At 37.5% G+C, this 22,588-nt stretch overlaps 1 protein-coding gene across 1 annotated transcript; it reads left to right on the top strand.

Moving 5' to 3' along the window:
* The first annotated feature begins 682 nt into the window (after nucleotides 1–682).
* On the top strand, nucleotides 683–21,446 carry LOC149422843 (putative defense protein 3). The gene is made up of 2 exons (XM_089632742.1): nucleotides 683–905; nucleotides 21,229–21,446. The coding sequence occupies exons 1-2, from the start codon at nucleotides 698–700 to the stop codon at nucleotides 21,444–21,446; spliced, it is 426 nt and encodes a 141-aa protein (XP_089488868.1). The 5' UTR covers nucleotides 683–697.
* Nucleotides 21,447–22,588: the final 1,142 nt, after the last annotated feature.

The raw sequence follows: 22,588 nt of genomic DNA, 5'->3' as shown, positions 1-22,588 counted from the left end.
AGGTGTCACATCATTATATTAATGCCATCACTATTATTATTGTCGTCTATTGTAAAACGGTCTATGTATTGTCAGCCAGCAAGCTCGCATCTCTAAAATGTCTCCTGTACATCAAGTGTAAATGAACTAATTAAACAGTGAAAGTGTTTAATATAAAGACCCAAAGATCACATGAAACAAGGTATTGTTGAAAATAGACCATTCCACAGCACCTGATCGATATTTTGAAAAACATGTAATCAGATGATTGAAACTTGAAATATAAATCTGATTTTGATCAAAATGGCACTGCGCTTGCCTCGATTTACAAAAGCAGTCCAACATAAACGTTCACTTTTAACTCGTGAAAACGAGTTTAACATTATTTGGACTAGAGGCTTCATGATCGACCCACATCCCAACAACTGCCAGTTCGATACCCACCGTTAACGCAGAAACAACTCTTCCTTAAGTGCAAAAACTTTCGCCAACTCTCAAACAAAGCCGTAAAAAATTAAAAAAATTGTATTAATTAATGCAAAAATTACAATAGTTCACATTTCTCACTTTAACATAAAAAAATTATATATTATCACATGATAGATAACAACACATTTAATAGTCGTATTGTTTGTATTTAAAACCAGACTTTTTTCTTTCAAATTAGTTCAAAACGTAATAATTAATAGTAATTTCTCGCGTTTCGGCCGAAATCACAATGCGGCATTCCTGGGTTTTATTGATTGTGGCGGCCACCTTGGGACTGGAGGTCCTGGGTTTCCCCGACGGGGCCCCTGTGGATGCCTGCGTGAAGCCTAGACCCAACACCCCCTATCACGGCCAGGCCAAGCCGCAGAGTCCGGAAACCATCCCTTACCAGGTCGTTGCTTCTGATTCGAACTACCATCCGGGACAGAAGATAACAGGTAATGTTACAAATAAAAACATTATTGTTCATCAATTCCACGGTATAAATCAGATTTCCTTTAAACAGTAAATAATTCTGTGTTTTTGTTTTGTTCATATTTTTAGTCTGATGTTTTCTTCCTGTCTTGAATTGTGTGTGCCTAAGTCATTATCGTTATGTAGTCTATTTTCTAAGTAAATTGATTAAATTTTCTTGTTAAAAACATTATACTTAGATAAAATTAAAACGACTTAAAAATTCTTTTTTAAAACTCATTTTATATAATTCCTTGAGCATTTTCAGTATTGATTTATATTTTTTACAGTTCAAAATTCGTCTCATTGCTCTATTCTGGATTATTTCGAGTTTTTCCAACTACAGCTACCTTTTAGTCCTAAGATAGCGAATACCAAACGGTAGTCTATGTGTGCTGCGATAATTGGTTTATAAATTAATATCTCCAAATTTTTCCCAAGTTTTTTAAGGAAGGACATCTTCTCAGTCATTTTTTGGAAAAAAATGACTATTTATATATCTGTAAGTCTTGAATTATTCCCAAGTACTTAATCTTATTAACATTTTCCAAGCTTTCACTGTCCATTATTACTTGATGACGTTCATTGAACTTTCGTAACCGAGTTTACGAGATGTTCAGTGTAATGGGGCCGACAGACGTAGCTATAAAAGATCAAAAGATATTTGGCTTGGCGTATTTCGGCATATCGCTCGCCGTACATTTCCAATTGAAATGTATGGCGAGCGATATGCCGAAATACGCCAAGCCAAATAACTTTTGATCTTTTATAGCTACGTCTGTCGGCAGCTTAAGTTTGTTAATTTTTAAGGCATTTGGACACATATTTCCAAGTTTTCGCCGTCCATTATTACTTGATGGCGGTCATCGTACTCTGGTAACCTATGGTATTGTGTTTTCGGGATGTTGAGTATAAGTTAGATAATTTTCTGCCATTTGGACACATTGATTTTCTCAATTATACTCTCATCATTCTAACCCGTAACAGAAATAGATAATATTTACGATTTTCTATGGTTTATTGACGCGTACACCAATAAAAACTGAAAAAACGCTAAGACAAAATTTTATCTTTAAATTACTTAACAACTCAATTTCATTTCCTAATCATATCTGACTAGGCCTGGATTTTCTTAATAGTATACGTCCATATTATTATGTAATAACAAAATACGGCTTGAGTTGGTACCTACTCTTTGTAGGTAATAATTAATGAAGCAGATAAGTGTTTGAATGTTAATAATTTTTCCAAAAATATATGTAATTTCAATTTATTTACTTTTGTGAACGTCATTTTGACTAAAAACAATGTATCTATCTGGAATGCTGAGTGGAAATTTCGCTTGGTAACATAGAAATAATTGTACAATTGAGTAAAATTTTGAGTTAGCGACCTCTGTGTTTGAAGTCGACTTTTTTGTATGAGCCATTTATTTGATTTGTTTATTGAGAACCGATTTCGCAACTTTTGCTTTTTCAGGGCATTATACATAGTTAAAGGTTAATATTTTCAAATAAATTGGACGAACGGAAAAAGTAATTCAATGTAGAGCGAGACGGATATATTACGGTAGTATAAAAGCCCATGTATTAGTCTACCTCTCACTTACCAGCTGACAAATAGTAAACAAGCATCCGTAATCTCTTTACTCGGTTAACAATAAACTAAATAATCAATATCAATCAACCAACAACCGAGTATCATCGTATGAATAATCCCAGAACCTTATTATAATTGTGGGAAAGCCTACAAGCATAATATAACAAATTGTGTTTATTACATTTAATTATTATGAACCAATATATAAGCAAGATATTTTTCTTATGTCTACGTTGCATAATCTGTTAGAGTATCGGCATCTGGTTTCGGGCTAATTATTCATTGTGCTCCTTATAACAGATCGCTAACCACTTTACCCGCATGACATCGGCGGTTCTTGGTATCACCGCTAACTTTGGACAATGAATTTCACGTACTACTGTTATTAAACAGCGAAATGTTACCCGTATAATTTAATCAGTAAGATTCTAAGTTTCTAAAGCTCGGTTCAAGTTAAGAGATAGGTGTATTGTGAAATACGATACTTAAGGTACACTCGGTCAAGGGGTAAGGCTCTTGACTACCAATCTGGAGGTCGTGGGTTAAAATCTCGGAGTGCGCAAGTAAATTTTATTTGATTTATTTGTGTTACAAATGTACATCGCTCTGTTTGCCTGCTGTTATTTGTCAGAAAAACTTCGTAGCTTAGTTAATTAATTTGACAAATATTGATCATTCGTCTAATTTCTTTAGTATTAATGTAATTAAGTTTTGTTTTTTGTTTTCTTGGGTATTAAAGTAATAAACGGTGTATAATGGGTTCAAGCAGCAATGCAGTAAGGTTAAAACAGGCCCTCTGCAGAATGAAATCGGAAAGATTCCTGAAAAAAATTATTGTCCGACTGAAGAAAGACCATTAAGTGAATTCATTCCTACTTTATCCATATTATCGTATATCTATTTATTATTTTTGTTTTTAATTTACCATTTGAATAACGATATATGTACAATATTGTATTATTGTTTTTTATATTTTCTTATTAATGTTACAACCATAATACGGACATTTGCCTAGTAGGGGTATTAATAAAAAATAAAAAATAAAAAACTTTTGTTTATTAAAGTTCTCCGGTATTAAAGTAAAAATATTATTTCATCTAGTTATTAGGTATTAAAGTAATATACTTTTGTGTATTAAAGTTCTAAGATATTTAAGTAATATGCTTTTGTTTATTGAAGTTCTTAGGTATTAAAGTAATAAACTTTTGATTATTAAAGTTCTTTGGTAGAAAAGTAAAAAATGTTGTTTATTAATGTTCTTAGGTATTAAAGTAAAAACATTTTGTTTATTAAAGTTCTCAGGTATTAAAGTAATAAACTTTTGATATTAGAAATGTAAATGATATCGAAGGTTTAAATGCACGGCGCTTCAAGGCTTGCGAGTTCCTGAAGATAAATGGTTAAGATTAATAATAATATCTGAGCGACTTTTCCTTTTGACAAAACGAACGCAGTGTGATTCGTGATTCAGAAATTAATATCCGAAAAGGTTGAGTTAATTCAAGTCATAAACTAATCCGATATAATGCATTGACATAAGGTCGTGCGGTAATCGGGGAAATTTATATCACGACCTCTTTAGATCATGGTTTACGCGTTTGACTTTGAATCGGGAATGGATTATGATTCCTGTTACTGCGAAAAAAATACATTGACTTGGATATTTCAATTCCAAATTAATATTTAATAGATACATATGATTGTGGACACTCCAAAATACTTGAAAATCCCATGACTGTTGGATTCCTCAATCTTAACAAATGGGTGCAATCTTGGGCACAGGAGTCGGGTGGGAATACTGTCGTTGTCCTATCGGTATTTCAATTGAAGATTCATCATTCATCATTCAAGTCATTGATCCCTTCAGCACCATTGCGTAGTCGGGAAGAACGCCAAATGCACCCAACATGTGTACACGGTTAACATTTGTCAAATGAGAACGAGTCGTTTCTACGACTCGTTCTTGAGTTCAGCAGCTTGGCTGTGGAACGATTTGCCGACCTCTGCGTTTCTTCTCTCCTACAACAGATCACTACCTCCTCTCCCCAAATAGACTGCTAACATATGGTTAAACCGGGAATCGAACCTGGTTATTAAATTGGCTAAGCTCAGATAAAATGGTAGAGCAGGCGACTCGTGTACTATCAGGGGCGGGCAGCTTCTTTGGTCATCAGGCTCGTCCATCGGTTAGGAGGTCAAAGGGTAGGTTTATCACATAATAATAACACATGGGTAGTAAGGCACAAGGTATATTAAATGTCTCGAGAAATACAGGTTGACATAGATCTCCCTACTAACTCTCTCTACTAATTTATGACGACCGGATCAAGCGTGGATTCTACATGAATTTACGAGAATTGAACACAAGAAAAGGGGATAGGTTGAAAGCTTACGATTCGTCTTGAGGAGTGGTATGGGGCATCATGTTGAGCCAGACGTTCCCGCGCTCACAGGCGGCGGGACAGTTGAGGCAGAGATATGCACTCGGGGTTTTACACGGGAACGGGACTCCATTGAGTTAGCTCGAGCCGTAATAGTAAACATGATTGTAAGTCGATTAGCGAAATGCCTCTAGTTTGGAAACTGTTACGAGATCGCGTTCGTTATTGCGTAATTTATGCAAGTCATTGGCGGGTAGATCGTTTCCGCGAGCGACCATGCGGTCAAGGCCGAGGTCGGAGCTAGACTGTCGGAGCGCGGCGAGGCGATTAGCTTGTGGCCGCGGCGCTGCGTGTGGTCTGCTGCCGGTCACGTATTTTGACCATCTGGCGGCGTGTTCGACACACGCGGTGAGGGGAAGTTGGGGCAACCATGCCCTATTTAACAATAGGGAGACTGTATTACGTAACACATTCCCCCTCCGCCAGTAAAAGGCGACGTGGTAATGAAGCTTTAGGCGCTAAAAATCCTCTTCATCTTGTCGTGAGGTGAGTAGAGAGAGAAAAAAAAGTTGATTTACAAAAAAACAAATAAGAAAGAGTACATGGTTATGCAATGATGAAAAGACAACATACAAGGTTATGCAGTGATGAAAAGACAAACATACAAGGTTATGCAGTGATGAAAAGACAAACATACAAGGTTATGCAGTGATGAAAAGACAAACATACAAGGTTATGCAGTGATGAAAAGACAAACATACAAGGTTATGCAGTGATGAAAAGACAACAACCTGACTCTAAAATTTCATTGGTCTGTAAGCTAAGTTTGAAGAGCGTAGTGTTCGTTGAGTACCAAGTAGACGTAATTTCACTGAAGTTATTTAAGTTATACTTTCACTGTAACTTGACCCATTTGAGATTGCACTCAAGTATCACTAGGGCCATAGAAATTGAACTGTGCTTCTTGGTTGTGGTTGAGAGATGGTGATGCTGAGGGCCGGAAGTGTCCGGGTTCTGATGTTGTACCAGCGTGAATTCCATTATGCTGATGTGGTGGGGCAGTGGTTGTCAAGGTGAAATGAAGTTGGTAAAGACATGGAGTAATACCAGTAAGTTGATTGATGATTGATGCGTGTGATGGCTATTATGTTGAGTTTGCGCATCAGCAAGTGGTTGATTTGTACAATGGCCCGTAGTTGATTGTACGACGGCAAGTAGTTGATCTGTACAAATGGCAAGTAGTTGATTTGTACAAACGGTAGGTAGTTGATTGCACAATGGCAAGTGGTTGATTTGTACAACCGGCAGGTAGTTGATTGCACAATGGCAAGTGGTTGATTGCACAACGGCAAATAGTTGATTGCACAACGGCAAGTGGTTGGTTGCACAACGGCAAATGGTTGATTTGTACAAACGGCAGGTAGTTGATTGCAGGAACATAACTAACCTTGAGCTGGCATGCTCTGAGGTTGGTTCTTTTGAATGTGGTTTGAATGATGAGACAACTTGATTTGCTACTGCACGCACGACTCACACCTAATTTGGGTGCGGTCGGGTGTTTTTTGGTACGCAGAGATTGGAGAGAAGTGAGTGATGGAAGTGAAGGCGGTAAAGAAGTGAAGCTCAGCTTGCAGGTGATGAGGAGGGCTGCTGGTCTTCTTTTTAATCCGGGGACAGGTTATTATTATAGTCAAAATTCTTGAAGTTTACCTGCCTGGTAGACCAATGATGAAAAAACGTTTGGAGAGAAACAAATTGTGTTCAAGAGAAAAGACAAAAAGACAAAAAACGTTGTTGGTTAGAGAGGAGAGAGTAGAGAGAGATCTATTATGCTGACTATACCATGAGTATCCCGAGATTGGGGAGACAAAAAAACTATCACGACTGGCGTGAGGTTACCTATTTGATTTACAAGGTACAGGTAGGTGGTTGTGCCGTAGTAACACCAAGTTTCTGAAAGAAGTTGGCCTTCCATGGCCGGTGTTAGCGCTTGAGCGATAACAACTTACGACTTTCAAAATTACAAGAAATGTGTTGATTACCTAGGAATGGGGTGAAGAGGAAGTTTTTGAAGCAGATTTCATGGATAAAGATTGTCTTAAAGACAGACGATACGCTATGTGCGTAGGGTACACCTTCCAGATTCATGAAATTAACCTCAAGAATAATGAGGGATGAGGAAAAAATGGCGTTGAGCGAGAAGGTCTGCTGGTGATGGAGCTGATTCTCCGTTCGATCTTTTTCAGAGAACGAAATGTGGTCAACCAGCAGATTTCTTAGCTCTTTACAAATATACATGAGTTTGATGGAGGGGTGAAGGATGGAGGGTTTGAGCAGCGAAAATTGATAGTGACTGAGCTAATTCTCAATTCGATCTCCATGTGAGGACGAAATATATCAACCAGCAAATTTCCTAACTCTTTACACATATACATGAATTTGATGAAAAGGTGAAGGAGAATACACAGTAATAACAATCTAATCTTTCACGTGTATTTGGTGAAAGATTAGGGGTCGTTTTTAATCTTCTACAGTTTGTGAGAACATGACAGACCCTTGCTCAAGCTTCACAAACCTGGGAGTTTTTCTTATTCGTCTCCCAGACAACGAGTTAGGTGGTTTTGTGTCACTGTCTCAATTAACTCCCACGACACGATACCTCATAACCAACAGTGAAGCTGATGGCTAGTCCATGGTCAATGGATAGTGGATGGTTCTTGGGTCCGCTTGACAAGAAGTCCACAGGTATCAGTTAGCGTAAAAAAATTGCTGAATGCACAGCTTCATGTTTGTTTGAAGAGAACAAAAAATTCTCACTACAGTGAAGGACATTTCCCTCAGTGTCATGAGTAATACAAAAGGGTCCCAATTAAAGGCGACAAGTCAGGGTAAAATGATCTACGTCTGGTAGAACAAGTACATAGTGTCAACTTATTTAAAGAAAACAACAACAAGATATTGTATCGTTCGCACGAATCATGGTAAATATTATAACGTTTCCACGTCTCATGTAGAAATTGAACGAATTACGAAAGAACCCTAGTATTGAAAGGACGGTACAACATAGATATTTATAACCATTTATGGAACAAATTATCTCTTTGGCCACAGTGTATGTGAGCCAGTAAAAAAGTAATTATAACGAACTTCTCGTATCACGGTAGATATTATAACATTCTCATGTATAGTGTTAGATTTTATAACGATCCCTCGTCTCATGGTGGATATTATAACATTCTCATGTATCATGAAAATAACATATCAACGTTCAATAATAAAAAAGTACCATTTCAATACCGGAAAAAAGATACATACACAATGTCAAAAACAATCAAGTAGTGGCTATTGGTATTATCAAAAAGACGATGGCATAACCTTTGGTTGGGTTTATGCTTTAGTTGGCAATAATACAAGACATATGCCTAAAGATGTCTTACACAAGACACACGGTATAGCAGAAGAGACCTATTTGGTTTTACTAACTCTTTGCTTACAAAAAGGTTTGTAGTGGTTTATTTAAGACCTTTTAGGGTTTTACTTACTTAAAATGACCAAACACAAAACGGGGAAGACACTTGGTGTTGCCAAAATTGCCACAAACACGAATGTTGTGAACTTTATGATACAAATTGATACAAGTGGCACCTAGAGACACAGGATGACTTAATATAAGTGACCTGGCTCGGTGTATTTGACAAGGCAAATTAATGTCATTTAAGTCAAAATATAGTACATAATATAACAAATTGGGGTCAGAAAGTTGAGATCTTAAGACTTTACATACTCAATGTGACCGAAAGGTGTTATTGTTATTGATGAGGAGGACAAAACGGCGTTTGTTCTCCTTTACAACAACCTTTTTCAGAATTGACGTGTCAATATCAAATTCTGAAAAAACAACAAATTAGAGCAAATGGGAATATTGAGCGCCATTCAATTTTTTAGACAAAACTGAAAAAACTTTAAAAAAGGTAATTGTAACTTTTATTGTTACACCTTTGTAAACATGAATCAAATGACGATACCAAACTGGAATTTACACACGCATTATGATTACAAGTTACAGGGGTAGAAAATTCACCTCAATTGGGTGTATGTTGCAAAGGGTCATTGTTATAAGTACGATGGAACCCATTGGAACAAATGTGACGAACAAATGTGAAAGAACAATGTGAAAAACAATGTGAATAACAGAGAACATGAGAGAGTTAAAAAAACATTTACATACAATGTTGTACGTGACTTTTGTGGTAGTTATGACAAAAAATAGTTATGTATTTAGTGTCGTAAGTGTCAGAATGGTGACGACTGACAACTGATGTCCAGGGTCATGACTCCGGGAGCATCAATCGTTTTGGAGGTGGAAAAAGTCTCTTGACTGGAATGATCAGTTCCAGAGAAGAATATGTACAAAATATGAGTACAATTTATATACATTACACGGTGAGGTGTGACAAAGAAACAAAAATAACAAAAGGTTTATACAAAAGAGCATAGTAGTACATGTATGGGTGAGAAATGATTAAAAGCCACAGTTGACACTTCTGTGTTTTTAGAAAAAATGAGAAGGTTACCTTGCAGAGGTCGAAATGCGAGTTTTTATATGAAACTAACGCGATAAGACATGCTGTTTGTCTGCACGAGGGCCAAATCTCGTGGGACAAAGGTAGAGCCAAAAGTTTGTTAGCTATGTGTGTGTGACCTAGTGAAGGTGATGTCCAATGTGTCCACGCTTCCTAGTTTGACAATATCTTTCACGTGGTAGTTACCGATGTGTTTACCAGAGGCGTCCGATAGGGTATACACTACATCTGAGATTTTTCTCAGCACTTTTGCTTTAACAAAGCGAGGAGCCAGTTTTGCAGAGAAGTACAAAGCACCTTGTGAGAGTGTGTTGTTGCGTCTCCAAACTGTGTCGTTTTCCTTAAAGGTAACATGTTTCCTGCGTAGATTGTATCTGTTTGCACTTTTTTTGTGGGCAAGTATCAACGCATCTGTGACTTCGCTGTAAATAGCGGAAAGTTCTTCAAGACGGTGAGCGTAGTTCTCTGATGGGTTATCAGTAGAAAGGGAAGATGATGGGAGGCTAGCGTCCCAATGCAAGGATCCATGTACAATTTGTTCCATACCATGTTTCAGGAAGAAAGGGGTGTATCCAGTAGTGAGGTTCACCGTATTGTTTAGTGCAGCTTGAATTTTTTCCAGATTTTTGCACCATGTTCGTTGATCTTTGTCAACCAGGATTGCCAGAGCCGTGTTGATGGTCTGGTTGTAACGCTCTACTGTATTATTTTGAGGCGTGTAAAGTGTATTATAGAAAATATCCTTTATGCCGTATTTGGCCAGAAATTCCTTGAATTCCAGAGCTATGAATTGTTTTCCGTTGTCGCAAATGATGGTGCGCGGAGTGCCGTAGGGGATAAAAATGTTTTTTTCTAACAAGTTTATGATTGCAGATGCTGTGGCTCTTTTTAATGGGAAGATCCAACAGAACTTGGTGAATATATCCACTATGCTAAGTATATGCATGTTTCCGGCGTAGCTTCTGGGGAAGGGGCCGATGAGATCCATAGAGAGTGATTGTAGTGGCCTGTCCGCTCGTTTGGGGTTATTCATGAGACCAGATGGGGGTGCAGTACTATGTTTGTATGCTTTGCAAATGTCGCATTTAGAGATATAGTTGCGAACTTGTTTAAACAGGCCTGGCCAGTAATACCTTAAGGCTATTTTCTTATAGGTTTTGAAAGTTCCTGGGTGTATGGATCCGGGGCCGCTGTGATTGTCGATGATAATTTTTTGTGTGTCCTCTGAGGGAATGACTAGCTTCCAAGCATAGTCTTCGAGTATAGACAGTGGTGGTTTGCAGTTACGATATAACCGACCTTCCTTTATAATAAAGTTGGGAAATTTTTGCGGGTTGTTCCTGCATTCCTCGTAGGTTTTTAAATACCAAGTGTCTTTGGTGGTAGGAGTTGGTGTTGCTTCTTCGGAGGTCAGAGTGGCGAGTTCTATTCTTGAGAGGGCGTCTGGGACAATATTGTCTGCGCCTTTACGATGGATGACATCAAAGGTGTATTGAGATAGGCGAGACGACCAGCGGGCCAATCTGCCAGAAGGGTTGCTTAATGAAATCAACCATTTTAGGCTGCTGTGATCGGTGATGACTGAGAACTTACTGCCTTCGATATAGCCGCGGAAATGGTGGATAGAGTCCATGACTGCGAGAAGTTCTTTTTCCGTTATCCCATAGTTTTTTTCGTGTTTATTTAGACTACGAGAGAAGTATGCCACTGGGTGTTCGCCGTCGGGGAATTCTTGTGTTAGGACTCCGCCGATTCCAACATTGGAGGCGTCTGTATGAAAGGTGAAAGGCAGATTGAAATCTGGACAGTTTAGTACTGGTGCAGATTGCAGTGCTGTTTTTAGAGAGGTGAAAGCCTTTTCAGTTTCAGTAGACCAAGCGAAGTTACTGACACCTTTTCGGGTACCGGTAATTTTATTAAGAGGGGCAGCTATTGTGGAGAAATCCCTTATGAATCTTCTGTAGTATCCGGCGAGACCAAGGAAACCTTTAACTTCTTTAGCGTTCTTTGGCCTGGGAAAGTTTGTCATGGTTTCGACTTTGGCAGGGTCGGTCCTTAGACCTTTTTCGTCTATTACAAAGCCGAGGTAGCGTAGGCGTGATTTGCAAAATTCGGATTTCTTAAGGTTGATTGTTAATCCGGCAAACTTGAGTTGTTGGAATACTTTTTCTAGGGTGGTGATGTGTTTTTCAAACGTGTCGCTGATGATTATTAGGTCGTCCAGGTAGCAGAACAAATTATTGTCGGATTCGGGGCCGAACAGTCTGTCCATCAATCTTTGTAGCTCAGCAGGGCTGTTTTTTAAACCGAAGGGGAGTCTCTTAAAGTGGAACATTCCTCTGCCGGGCACTACAAATGCTGTTTTTTCACATGAAACATCATCCAGAGGTATCTGCCAGAATGCTTTGGACAGATCTATTGAAGAGATGAATTTTGCGTTGCGTAGTTTGTCCAGGATTGCGTGTACAAGAGGAAGTGGGTACGCGTCCGCCTCAGTGCAGGCATTAAGTCTTCTACTGTCGAGGCAGAATCGGGCGGAACCGTCTTTTTTGGATACCAGAAGTGTGGGGTTGGTCCAGGCGCTTCTGCTGGGAACCACGATGCCCATATTTAGCATGTCGTCCAGTTCTTTTTCTAACAGTTTTAGTTTCTGGGGAGCCAAATTGTAGTATCTTTGTTTGATAGGAGGTCCATTTGTCTTGATGTGATGTTTGACTAAATTTGTCAAACCAAGTCCACACTTTTCGAACGAGATTGATTCAAATTTCTTGATCATGTCTTCCAGTTGTTCGGCCTGCGGTGGGTGAAGGTTCTCGTACGGAATTATTGTACGGATTTCGTTGATTGAGGTGGTGGGTGTGGTGTTGTTGCAAGGGTTGAAAACCTGAGGTGCAATGTTGAATGCTTTCCAAAAATCCACTCCAAGAATAAATTTCTGGGTGATGGTTGGTACGATTAGGAAATTTATTGGAAATGATTTGCTTCCACACTTGACAGGTAGGACAATAGCTCCTGTGACTTTTTGAGTGTTGTTGTCTGTGGTGGTGACGAAAGCGGGGTGTTTGTTGATTGTGAATCCGTTGTTGACAAAGGGAATGTGGGCGTTACCGCCGAGGCAGCTAACTGAAGCTCCACTATCCAGTAGTCCAGAGAAGACGACGTCATTAACAGAAAAATGCGCGTATGGGCGACCATCTTTAGCTTGAGTGCAGCTCACCGTAGAAAGTTGTAAGGCCTCTTTGAAATATGCAACGTGTTTCAACCACTCGGTCCATTCAGTAGGCCTGGATATTGAATGGATTTGCGAGGGGTTGGATCTTAGTTTTTTGGAGTTCTCTTGGACCAATTCGGCGGAGGTTTGGAGAAATCTGTAGGTGGTCTTGCAATTAAGTTGTTGGAAGGATGTATTCTTTCAAGATTGTTTCTTGATCTCTTGAAAATTTCTCTCAAGTTGTCCTGTTGAGGAGAATGGTCACGGGGGCGCTTTTGATGGCCTCTGTTGTCTTGGGTATACGAAAGTTTTGCTTTTTTGTAGCAAGTTGATTGTGAATGTCCGGTTCTTTTGCAAAAGGTGCAAAACTTCTTCTCGTTAAACTCTGGTTTGATTTGATTGGTTGACCGAGAGGCGAGGCTTGGTAGAAGGGGCTCGTTAGAAGGCTTGGTGTTTCTTCTTTTATCTTGGTAGTTTTCCAATAGTAGACAGACATCTTTGAGTTGTTCTACTGAAGATATTTTTTGAGAGGTTATTATGTTCTCGTATCTTGCTAGGAGGCCATCAGTCAAGATAGGAACTAGCTCTGTTTCAGGGACTGGAGTTGTCAGTTTGATGTTTAGAAGATCTGCTCTCTGGGCGTATTGTGCTACCGTTTCGTTGGAGAATTGTTTGATGGAAAACAGAGTAGACTTAATCCTATGCTGTGTTTCTTTTGGTGCGAAACTTTTCAGGAGAGCAGCTTTGAGTTCGGGCCAGGAGTTTACTTTTTTCTTGTGGATTCTATGCCAGGAGAGTAGCTCGTGCGAGATGAGATCTATGAAGTTACGGTGTAGTATCTCAGTAGGAATGTTGCGTATCGCGGCTGTTTCTTCAATTCGGTCGATGAAATCTTCTACGTTAGTATTACCGTTGTACTTAATTTTCCATCCAGTTAGGTCGAAGGGTTTTGTAGTTTCCTTGATGGGTATAACTGGTGGTTTAATTTCTGTGCAAGCAGGTATGTTTGTGTCGGAGATTGTTATACTGCCGGGTTGAAATTGCAGTCTCCTAATATATTTCCTGTTGTAGAATGTTGCGTACTTAATCAGGACGTTTTTGGTTTTGTTGAAAGGAGAAATATTCCTGTCTTTTAATTCCTTTTCTAAGCTTTGAGTACTTTGAGAGCAGATGTTGGCTATTATGCCTAAGGTGTTGTTTTGAGGATTCATTTTGTGGAAGTTGATTTAGACTTTGTGAGAAGAAAAAGAATTGTCTGAGTGTGTGGCTGGTTGTTTTTCAAAAAAAATACCAGGGGTTTGCTTGTGGTGGTAGGTGAAGAATTTTGTGAAATTTTCCAAAGTCCCAGTATGGAAAAAAAATGACCAGCGGTTTCCTTGTGTTTTTGATGAAAAAGTCCCTGAGATGTGCGTTTTTGAAAAATTTCCGAAAAATTTTCAAAGTTCCAATTATGGAAAAAAAATGGTCAGCGGTTTCCTTGTGTTTTTGATGGAAAAGTCCCTGAGATTGTGCGTTTTTGAAAAAATTTCCGAAAAATTTTCAAAGTTTCAAGATGAGTGAAGAAAATTTTTGAAAAAAATTTCCAAGTCTTTGATTTGTGAAAACAAAACGGCCAGGGGTTTCCTTGCAATTTTAGTGGAAAAGTCCCTGAGATTGTGCGTTTTGAAAAAAATTTCCGAAAAAAATTCAAAGTCCTAGTGAAGAAAATTTTTGAAAAAAATTTCTTCCGAAAAAAAACAAAAATTCAAAGTGCAGATTTCGAGAGAGTATTGTTTGTTTTTTCAACAATTATTGGAGGGTTTGTTTGTGATTCGTGACAAATTGTCTGAATTTAAGCAGAACCAGTGTTTGGTTATTTACTCGTAAAATTCCCTTTCCCTTGGACAATCGACAGGCCATTGCGGAGAAGCGCCGAGAGTCCGGGTTTACGTCAATCGCGAATCTCAATTATATGTAAAGGGTAAGTCGGCTTTCAAGACTTTTCTTTCAAAAAGGATACTCTACCCACCTTTATTACATATAAAGCGGAATTATCAAATGACAGAAGGGCGTTAGTTTTCCTTGTCTATGTATTTTGCAGAACGATGCTGGCTTATGGCTCCACTAACAAGGAATTTATTTTGTATCATGAACAAGATTTGAAACTGTTGAATTGTATTTTTATTGTGGCTCATTCTCTCTAATAGTTGCACTTGGAAAGTAAACCATTGCGGTTTTGGATCACTATGTGATGTTTGAGATGTCCGAAAAGAAGTAAACGTCGATTGCGCACTTTGTGATAGAATACCGGTACTTAAAATTTGTCGAGTGACGATTCGTAAAACTTGTAATTTAACACCGAATGGCTTTAATGTGACACAGTTGTTTTAGATTTGACGCTATGGTTTGTAGAACAGCTATGATTTATTGGAAGAAAACATTGTTATTCAAAGGTTAATACAAAACAAGGCATGAAAACAGAGTGAAGGAGTACAAGATTATTTCCAATTTGACCTCCCGATGGACGATTAATTACCAAAAAAAAAAAAAAAACCCACGTTGCGCCAGTGCTAACATATGGTTAAACCGGGAATCGAACCTGGTTATTAAATTGGCTAAGCTCAGATAAAATGGTAGAGCAGGCGACTCGTGTACTATCAGGGGCGGGCAGCTTCTTTGGTCATCAGGCTCGTCCATCGGTTAGGAGGTCAAAGGGTAGGTTTATCACATAATAATAACACATGGGTAGTAAGGCACAAGGTATATTAAATGTCTCGAGAAATACAGGTTGACATAGATCTCCCTACTAACTCTCTCTACTAATTTATGACGACCGGATCAAGCGTGGATTCTACATGAATTTACGAGAATTGAACACAAGAAAAGGGGATAGGTTGAAAGCTTACGATTCGTCTTGAGGAGTGGTATGGGGCATCATGTTGAGCCAGACGTTCCCGCGCTCACAGGCGGCGGGACAGTTGAGGCAGAGATATACACTCGGGGTTTTACACGGGAACGGGACTCCATTGAGTTAGCTCGAGCCGTAATAGTAAACATGATTGTAAGTCGATTAGCGAAATGCCTCTAGTTTGGAAACTGTTACGAGATCGCGTTCGTTATTGCGTAATTTATGCAAGTCATTGGCGGGTAGATCGTTTCCGCGAGCGACCATGCGGTCAAGGCCGAGGTCGGAGCTAGACTGTCGGAGCGCGGCGAGGCGATTAGCTTGTGGCCGCGGCGCTGCGTGTGGTCTGCTGCCGGTCACGTATTTTGACCATCTGGCGGCGTGTTCGACACACGCGGTGAGGGGAAGTTGGGGCAACCATGCCCTATTTAACAATAGGGAGACTGTATTACGTAACAAGACCTTCCACACAGCATCCCCAAATATATGCCTATGCCCTGTGTGGAGTTGTTATTTTCTGTCCCCTATTGATTTTCAAAAGTAGTATGTTCGTTTGATAGGGTGGGTACCCAAAATGTTCATTTTTAGAAATTTAAAACTACCAGCTCCTTTCATGAATAACCAACATGTCTGTGACTGTATTTTTTCAATACTTCGTGGGACTCGTAGCGGCTGCATTGTTATGAAACTGGAGCGATAGAATCTCGAATAAAATCTCCACTGAAAAGGAATATCATCCAATTTTTCAGTATTGGTTTCGTTAGAGATATGGCGTATTCGCTTCCTCTTACAAGTACTGTACGAATATAAGCGCCAAAACAAGGTTTAGATGATTTTATTTCTCGAAATAAACATTTTAAAATGTTTCCACTTGGAATTTCACCGAGTGTATTGGATGTTGGATTCTGTACAATATAAATAGTGATTGCTAAAGCGTAAAATATTTCCGAAATAAACTGAAAGAAATGCTTTTTTCTCTATGGCAACAAAATTTAAGTACATCCTTTGCTCGCTGAATACATTTTGTACTCGTAACGTTTGCATTGTTCCATTTTTTTGTCAAATGATTACACGAAATAAAAAAGGCACTAAGTCCCAAAAGATAAATAAAAATGAAATATTCAGAAATGTCCCAGTTGCCAAAATAAATTATTGCAACATTTACGCACGCCGAAAGATGGCTCTGTGCGCAAGTGCTATTGTGTTTTTATTAAAAATAGGGTCTAAATACCATCAATTTCAACTGTTATTTTATGTAAATGGCTGAAAACGAAGGAGCGGCATTTTGCTCAGTTTATAAAATATGTCGTTAAAATGGTGAAATATTTTAAGATGATAAAAAGAAAATAATAAACAGGTGTTTGCAAGAAATATTATAGGTTTCTTCATTAAATCCTTTATATCTCAGGTTCAGTTTTTTGGCACTAGGTGCCTATTTTTATTTATTTTTATTCAAATTAGAGTATAGTTTTACAGAATTTACACAAGGCTTACATGAGTAAACAAAAAATCGTCAATTATTTGTGGGTTATACCTGCACATAATTTAATAGATTATTTTAAAAATTATATTCACGTCGGTATAAATTGCAAATTAATACAGGACGTAGCAGCAGATACGTATCCAAAGGATTTTAGATAGTGACTCGTGAACTTATTTGAAGTAAAAATGTAGAACTCATTTTGATTTCCGATGATATTTTTTTTAAATTAAAAACAACAACAAAAATATTTTATATCACACGTCACCACTGATCACATTGCCACACGTCGCAATGGATCACGATGTACGCGCTCTGTCTTGTGTGTACGATGCCGCAGGAACGAGACGGAGTGCGTATCACGTGACCCGCTAGGCTATACCCAGTGGCGACGTGTGATGGAAAAAAATTGTCATCGGATAGTAAAATGACATCTACATTTATACTGCGAATATGCTCAGGAATCTCCGGTAAAAATCCTTCAGGCACGTGCTAGTACGCCCAGTATGTATTCTAATTTAAAAAGTAATTTTTGCATATTTTTTCCTGTCAACTATGCCTGGGACATTGGGTGATACTAAAAATCCATGATTTTTTAAGCGATTTTAACCCTTATGTATAGAGGAAATGATGAACGACCAAAGCAAGGTCACCGACATCCCACAGTCAACAGGTTCATGACCCCAGAAAATACAGTTACATTTTCCTTACATTAAAAACAAAATAAGTGTTTTGTTTTAAAATATCATTGACATATTTTTCGTTAAAAAATCTTGAATGAAATGAAATGACGAAGATGTATATGTTTTCGATAGAATATTATAGAAATAGATGGATTAAATATAATGAATACAAAGAAAACTTTGCTTTTGGCTAACTACATTCTTCAAAACGAGGCTCAATTTGTATTCTTTTTTAAAATCTCAGCCTCAATAGACCTATAGAAAGATCGTTATAAAGAAATACTTGTAAGATTTCTCTCGCACACAAAGGGAAACATTTTTTAGGATTCCTATTGTTAATAGTTATTATCATAAAATTGGGATAAAAAATGCTGACAGTATTTTGTAATTATAAGTATTGTTAATCTGGCTTTCATTCCCCCCATAGCAGTTTACCAGTTAAACAGGGTGTCCGGGGGTAAAGTGCGCTAACTTAGGGAGGTGATTCTACATTATGGTAGAATTTAAAAAAAAACTTTTTCGATATTTCTATGTTTATTTTCCATACAAAAATATTTTTTTAAATATGAGAAATATCCAAGTTATTTTTTGGTCCCACTAATTGCTCTTATTTTATTCCCATAATTCAACACTCCTTTCTCGTATGTACGCTGTATGTACGCTGTACGTACGCTCTATTTACGCTATATGTACTCTGTGTGTGTGCTGTATGTACGCTATATGTACGCTGTATGTACGCTGTATGTACGCTGTATGTACGCTGTATGTACGCTGTATGTACGCTGTATGTACGCTGTATGTCCAAAATCATCCCAGAAAAACATTTCTTAATCTTGTTCACAATACATACTTTCATCGACTGTATATTATTGTATTATTCCTGTTTGGCCTCAGAGATCTTATTTTTGCTGCGTTCAGTCTAATTTCGTTCTTCTTATACCAGTTCCAAGTGTCTATACTACTATGAATCAGGTTTGGTATCAGAAATCTATCTTGGACTGTCATATGAACGAAAAAATCTGAAATCTTTTCAACGATGTAAGTCCTTCCTTACCAACACGATCTACCTACTGAATATGTGTACATATTGCAAAAACGTTAAGCTTTCTCTCTTACTGGTTTACTGTCAGGAATTACTTTTTATTATTGTGGTTCAACAACAATCTGGTCACTGTGTTAATTCTTATCTAATACCAATAGTAATGAAACATACTAAATGTACAACAAGTATATGACAAAAATTTACTATTAAAACATTAAAAAATATGGAATTCTATACTAGCACGCTAGATCGAATAAAAATGGCATAAAAAACATTCGAAGAAAACGACATTTGAACAACAAAAAAATTCGATTTATTTTACAACAAAACTCCACAACATCCTTCTCCTAGGTATAAATCAAAGTTTAATGAGTACAAATCAAGAATAAAAATCTAGCTGAAAGAGGTCACAGAAAAAACAACAAAAAAACATTGAAAACGACACATAAGACCAATAACATAGAATTAAATAACTTTTGTCCGCCTTAGCACAGGATCTACTAAGGAGGACTAAAAAATACAATTACTTTACATAAATTTTCCATCATATTTTGTATGTACAATGTTTCAAATAGAAAAAAAAGTTAAATATCATTCCTTATATATATTCCTGCGAATTCAAAGGCTCATTACTCAGCAAAATTTCGGGACCAAAAATTTGTTGCGTTAATGTGGAAATTCCGTCAAACACACGTCACGAAAAAAAGTCAAATGGAAAGGAACCTCCAGTAATAAAAATAAGTTGGAAATTAATACTCTCGACCTTTTGTCCTTAGAATTTATAAATATTTTTAATTTAGCCTTCAAGATAGAGATAGGATAGTTCACTTCCTAATACAACAACCTTTAAACTCGAAATAAAGGCGCATACAAATAACAATATTGTGTCGTAGCGGCTTGTTCTCGCCCGAGGGTGCTTCAAGCAACATCCCCGGAGAATATGATGTTACTCGCGCTAAAGTTATTTTTATTTTGGTTCTAAATGTCACGTGTGTCAGAGGTTAGCCATATTATGTGCCATTTGCCAAATTGCATATTCCTCACGTCTAGCACACAGTTATTAATTTTCCTTAGGAATAACGTTCGCAAATAGAGTTCGATTTTAGCAGAATTTTATTATGAGAGCAAAAAATTATTTTTTTTTTTGTTGCGATATGAAATATGATTTTAGGCAGTGGTGGACTAAGATAATGGACTGATTGTGTCTCAGGGGTGTTATATATCAGCCCCTGATAACCATGTGTTAGGTGCTGATTTTTTTTTCTCTTTTTCGAAAAAAATAATTAGCATTATCACCAAAATTTTGACGTCATAAATTTTGCATAACATTTTCAGGTTTCCTGGTAACCTGTTTTCAGCCCTCGTAATTTCTATAATTATTGTTTTTTATATGATTTATACAAACATTCGTTAAAATTATATTGTAGTTACGTAAAGAATTGATTTGTAAATTTTTATTTTGGAAATAAATTACTTTATTTTGCGCCATGGGGATATTTTTCATACAATAATTCAATTGCCAGTGATTAAACGCACTTGTGTAAATACTGCGTTTGTTGCTTAAGTATTTTAATGAACTGTGCTCAACGTCTTTTGTTCCTTGTGCACAAGTAAATTGATATTGGTGCGTTTTTACAACTTCTTAAAAAATAAGTTCCAAGATTAATAAAATTAAACTTTTTACAAAGCGTTACTTGTATTTGAAGTGAAGGGAAAGTCGATTGCCCAAGTTACGACTACTGTAATATAGGGTGACTTTGATCATCGCGGATATCTGCATAATTCTTACTAACACTCAGAAATGATTGGCTTCTTTTTAATGATTTGCAACGTGAATACAACGACGCTTGTAATTTTAGATATTTTTAGGTACAGAAAATTTCTTTTATAATGTAATGTATATGAGTTTTTACCGATTTATATAATTACTTAAATTTTCGATCACGCATTTTTAACATTTTTTTTACGTTGGCGTATCATTGCAATAAGCTTATAAAAATTGTAGGCATATAAAAGTCAACCCATTCCGAAAGGTAACTCTGATCACCTTTATGACAAAACCACACGTACCCACTTGTTTAAAAAAATATTACATTTCAGTGTTAGTTAATAAAGTTAAAAACTTATTATAAATTTAAAAAAACTCATTTTCTATTAAATTTATTGAAAATCAGATGTGAGCCGATCGGAAAAAAGTTGCAAACTCATTAAATAACAATAATAATAACACTCTAGATACGTAGTTTTTAAACACGAGCAATAAACAGTGCAATAATGCAAGTGATTTTTTACGAAAGTTATTTATTTATTTGAAAATTGACAAAGTCACTCCATATTACGGTATTGATTTCAGCTCGTCCGATTGCTAGTCAAGCGTCCCACTCATCGAGGTTTATACCACCTCAAACCCTTTCACTTTGCTAATTATAAATTGTGTCTTCCAGTGACCATCCAGGGTCTGGAACCCTTCAAGGGTTTCTTCATCCAGGCGCGCGACGTGGCCAGTGACAACTGGGTGGGCGAGTGGAACCCCACCCCCAATACCACCATCCACCCCGAGTGCGCCTCCATCACGCACGGGGACCCCCGCGACAAGCAGAGGGCCACCTTCGTGTGGCGGGCGCCCAACAACATTCCCCCCGGGAGGGTGTACTTCACGTGAGTGCTAATTATCTGTATTATATGTCACGGCCGGTTTTAACCGTTCTAAATAATCTCGGTAAGTCCGACTGAACAAAACACATATAAATATGCAACATAAGGTTAAACGTAGTGTACGTTATATTCTACTCTTCGATGATGGCGTTAGTATTTTTTTTACGCCCAACATTTGTACACAGTTGACATTTGTCACATGAGAACGGGTCGCTTCTACGATTCGTTCTTAAGTTCAACAGCTCGGCTGTGGAACGAACTGCCGGCCTCTGTGTTTCCTCCCTCGTACAACATGGGACTCTTCAAGACCCATGTTCACTCTTTCCTCTCCACAAAAAGACCCTCCACACAGCATCCCCAAAGATGACATAGGCCCTGAGGGAAATTATTTTCTTCAGGGCCTCCTGTGTGGAGTTAATATATAAAAAAAAGTATCATTTTTTTATTAAAATACCTTTTTTTGCAAGTTATACAGTAAAATGTTCAATCGTTCAATCAATGATTCAATACAATATTGTATTTGTATGCCTTTCATCATCATGTCTTTCATTTTTGATCACCCAGAGACAAAAAAAAAGTGTTATTAATCCAACGGTACTTTTTTCCTAAATATTCAAGGTGAATGCAACCAGTTCGCTAAGGGGTATTGCTTAGCCTTTTGCTAGAGGTTTATGTAGCTTATTAATCCCAAAATTAATCTAGTTTATTATTCAAATAATTTGCTTTTGCCGTACTAAAACCAAAAAATGGTATTACATTATTTAAGAGCGCATTCACGTTGTTAAAATAAAGCTTTAGTCATCCCTATATCTTTCAAAATGGACATGATTTATATTCGTACAAATTAGCCTTTAAAATACAACAAGTATAACTGCATAACTGTAGATGGGTGAAACCTTACTGTGCTTAAATGCAGTCAACAGTTTAATAAACACCCTTATACTGAAAAAGTTATAAAGCAAAACAAACCCCTAACAGCCTTGGGAAGTAAAGGAAAATTCGTGTTGACGTGATATTATTAACGTTTCCTTTGAGCTGGATAAAATAAACTTTGTCGAAAATTTATTTGTAAACTTCTTTGGAAACTATGCCGACATCTCCAACTATGTCTAGACGATAACATACTAAAAATGTATGTGACAGCTTTAT

This window comes from Hesperophylax consimilis, chromosome 6, assembly GCF_061612785.1.
Source record: "Hesperophylax consimilis isolate HC1 chromosome 6, BYU_Hcon_1.0, whole genome shotgun sequence".
Classification (NCBI taxonomy): domain Eukaryota; kingdom Metazoa; phylum Arthropoda; class Insecta; order Trichoptera; family Limnephilidae; genus Hesperophylax; species Hesperophylax consimilis.
Note: the sequence above shows the minus strand (reverse complement) of the source record. Positions and strands in the feature narration are given on the sequence as shown.

What these genes read in the sequence shown, in the direction of transcription:
- LOC149422843 (XM_089632742.1), top strand. Translation starts at nt 698, where the DNA reads ATGCGGCATTCCTGGGTTTTATTGATTGTGGCGGCCACCTTGGGACTG. An exon ending in TCCGGGACAGAAGATAACAG is followed by an intron (nt 906 to 21,228) that starts GTAATGTTACAA and finishes TGTGTCTTCCAG; the next exon opens with TGACCATCCAGGGTCTGGAA.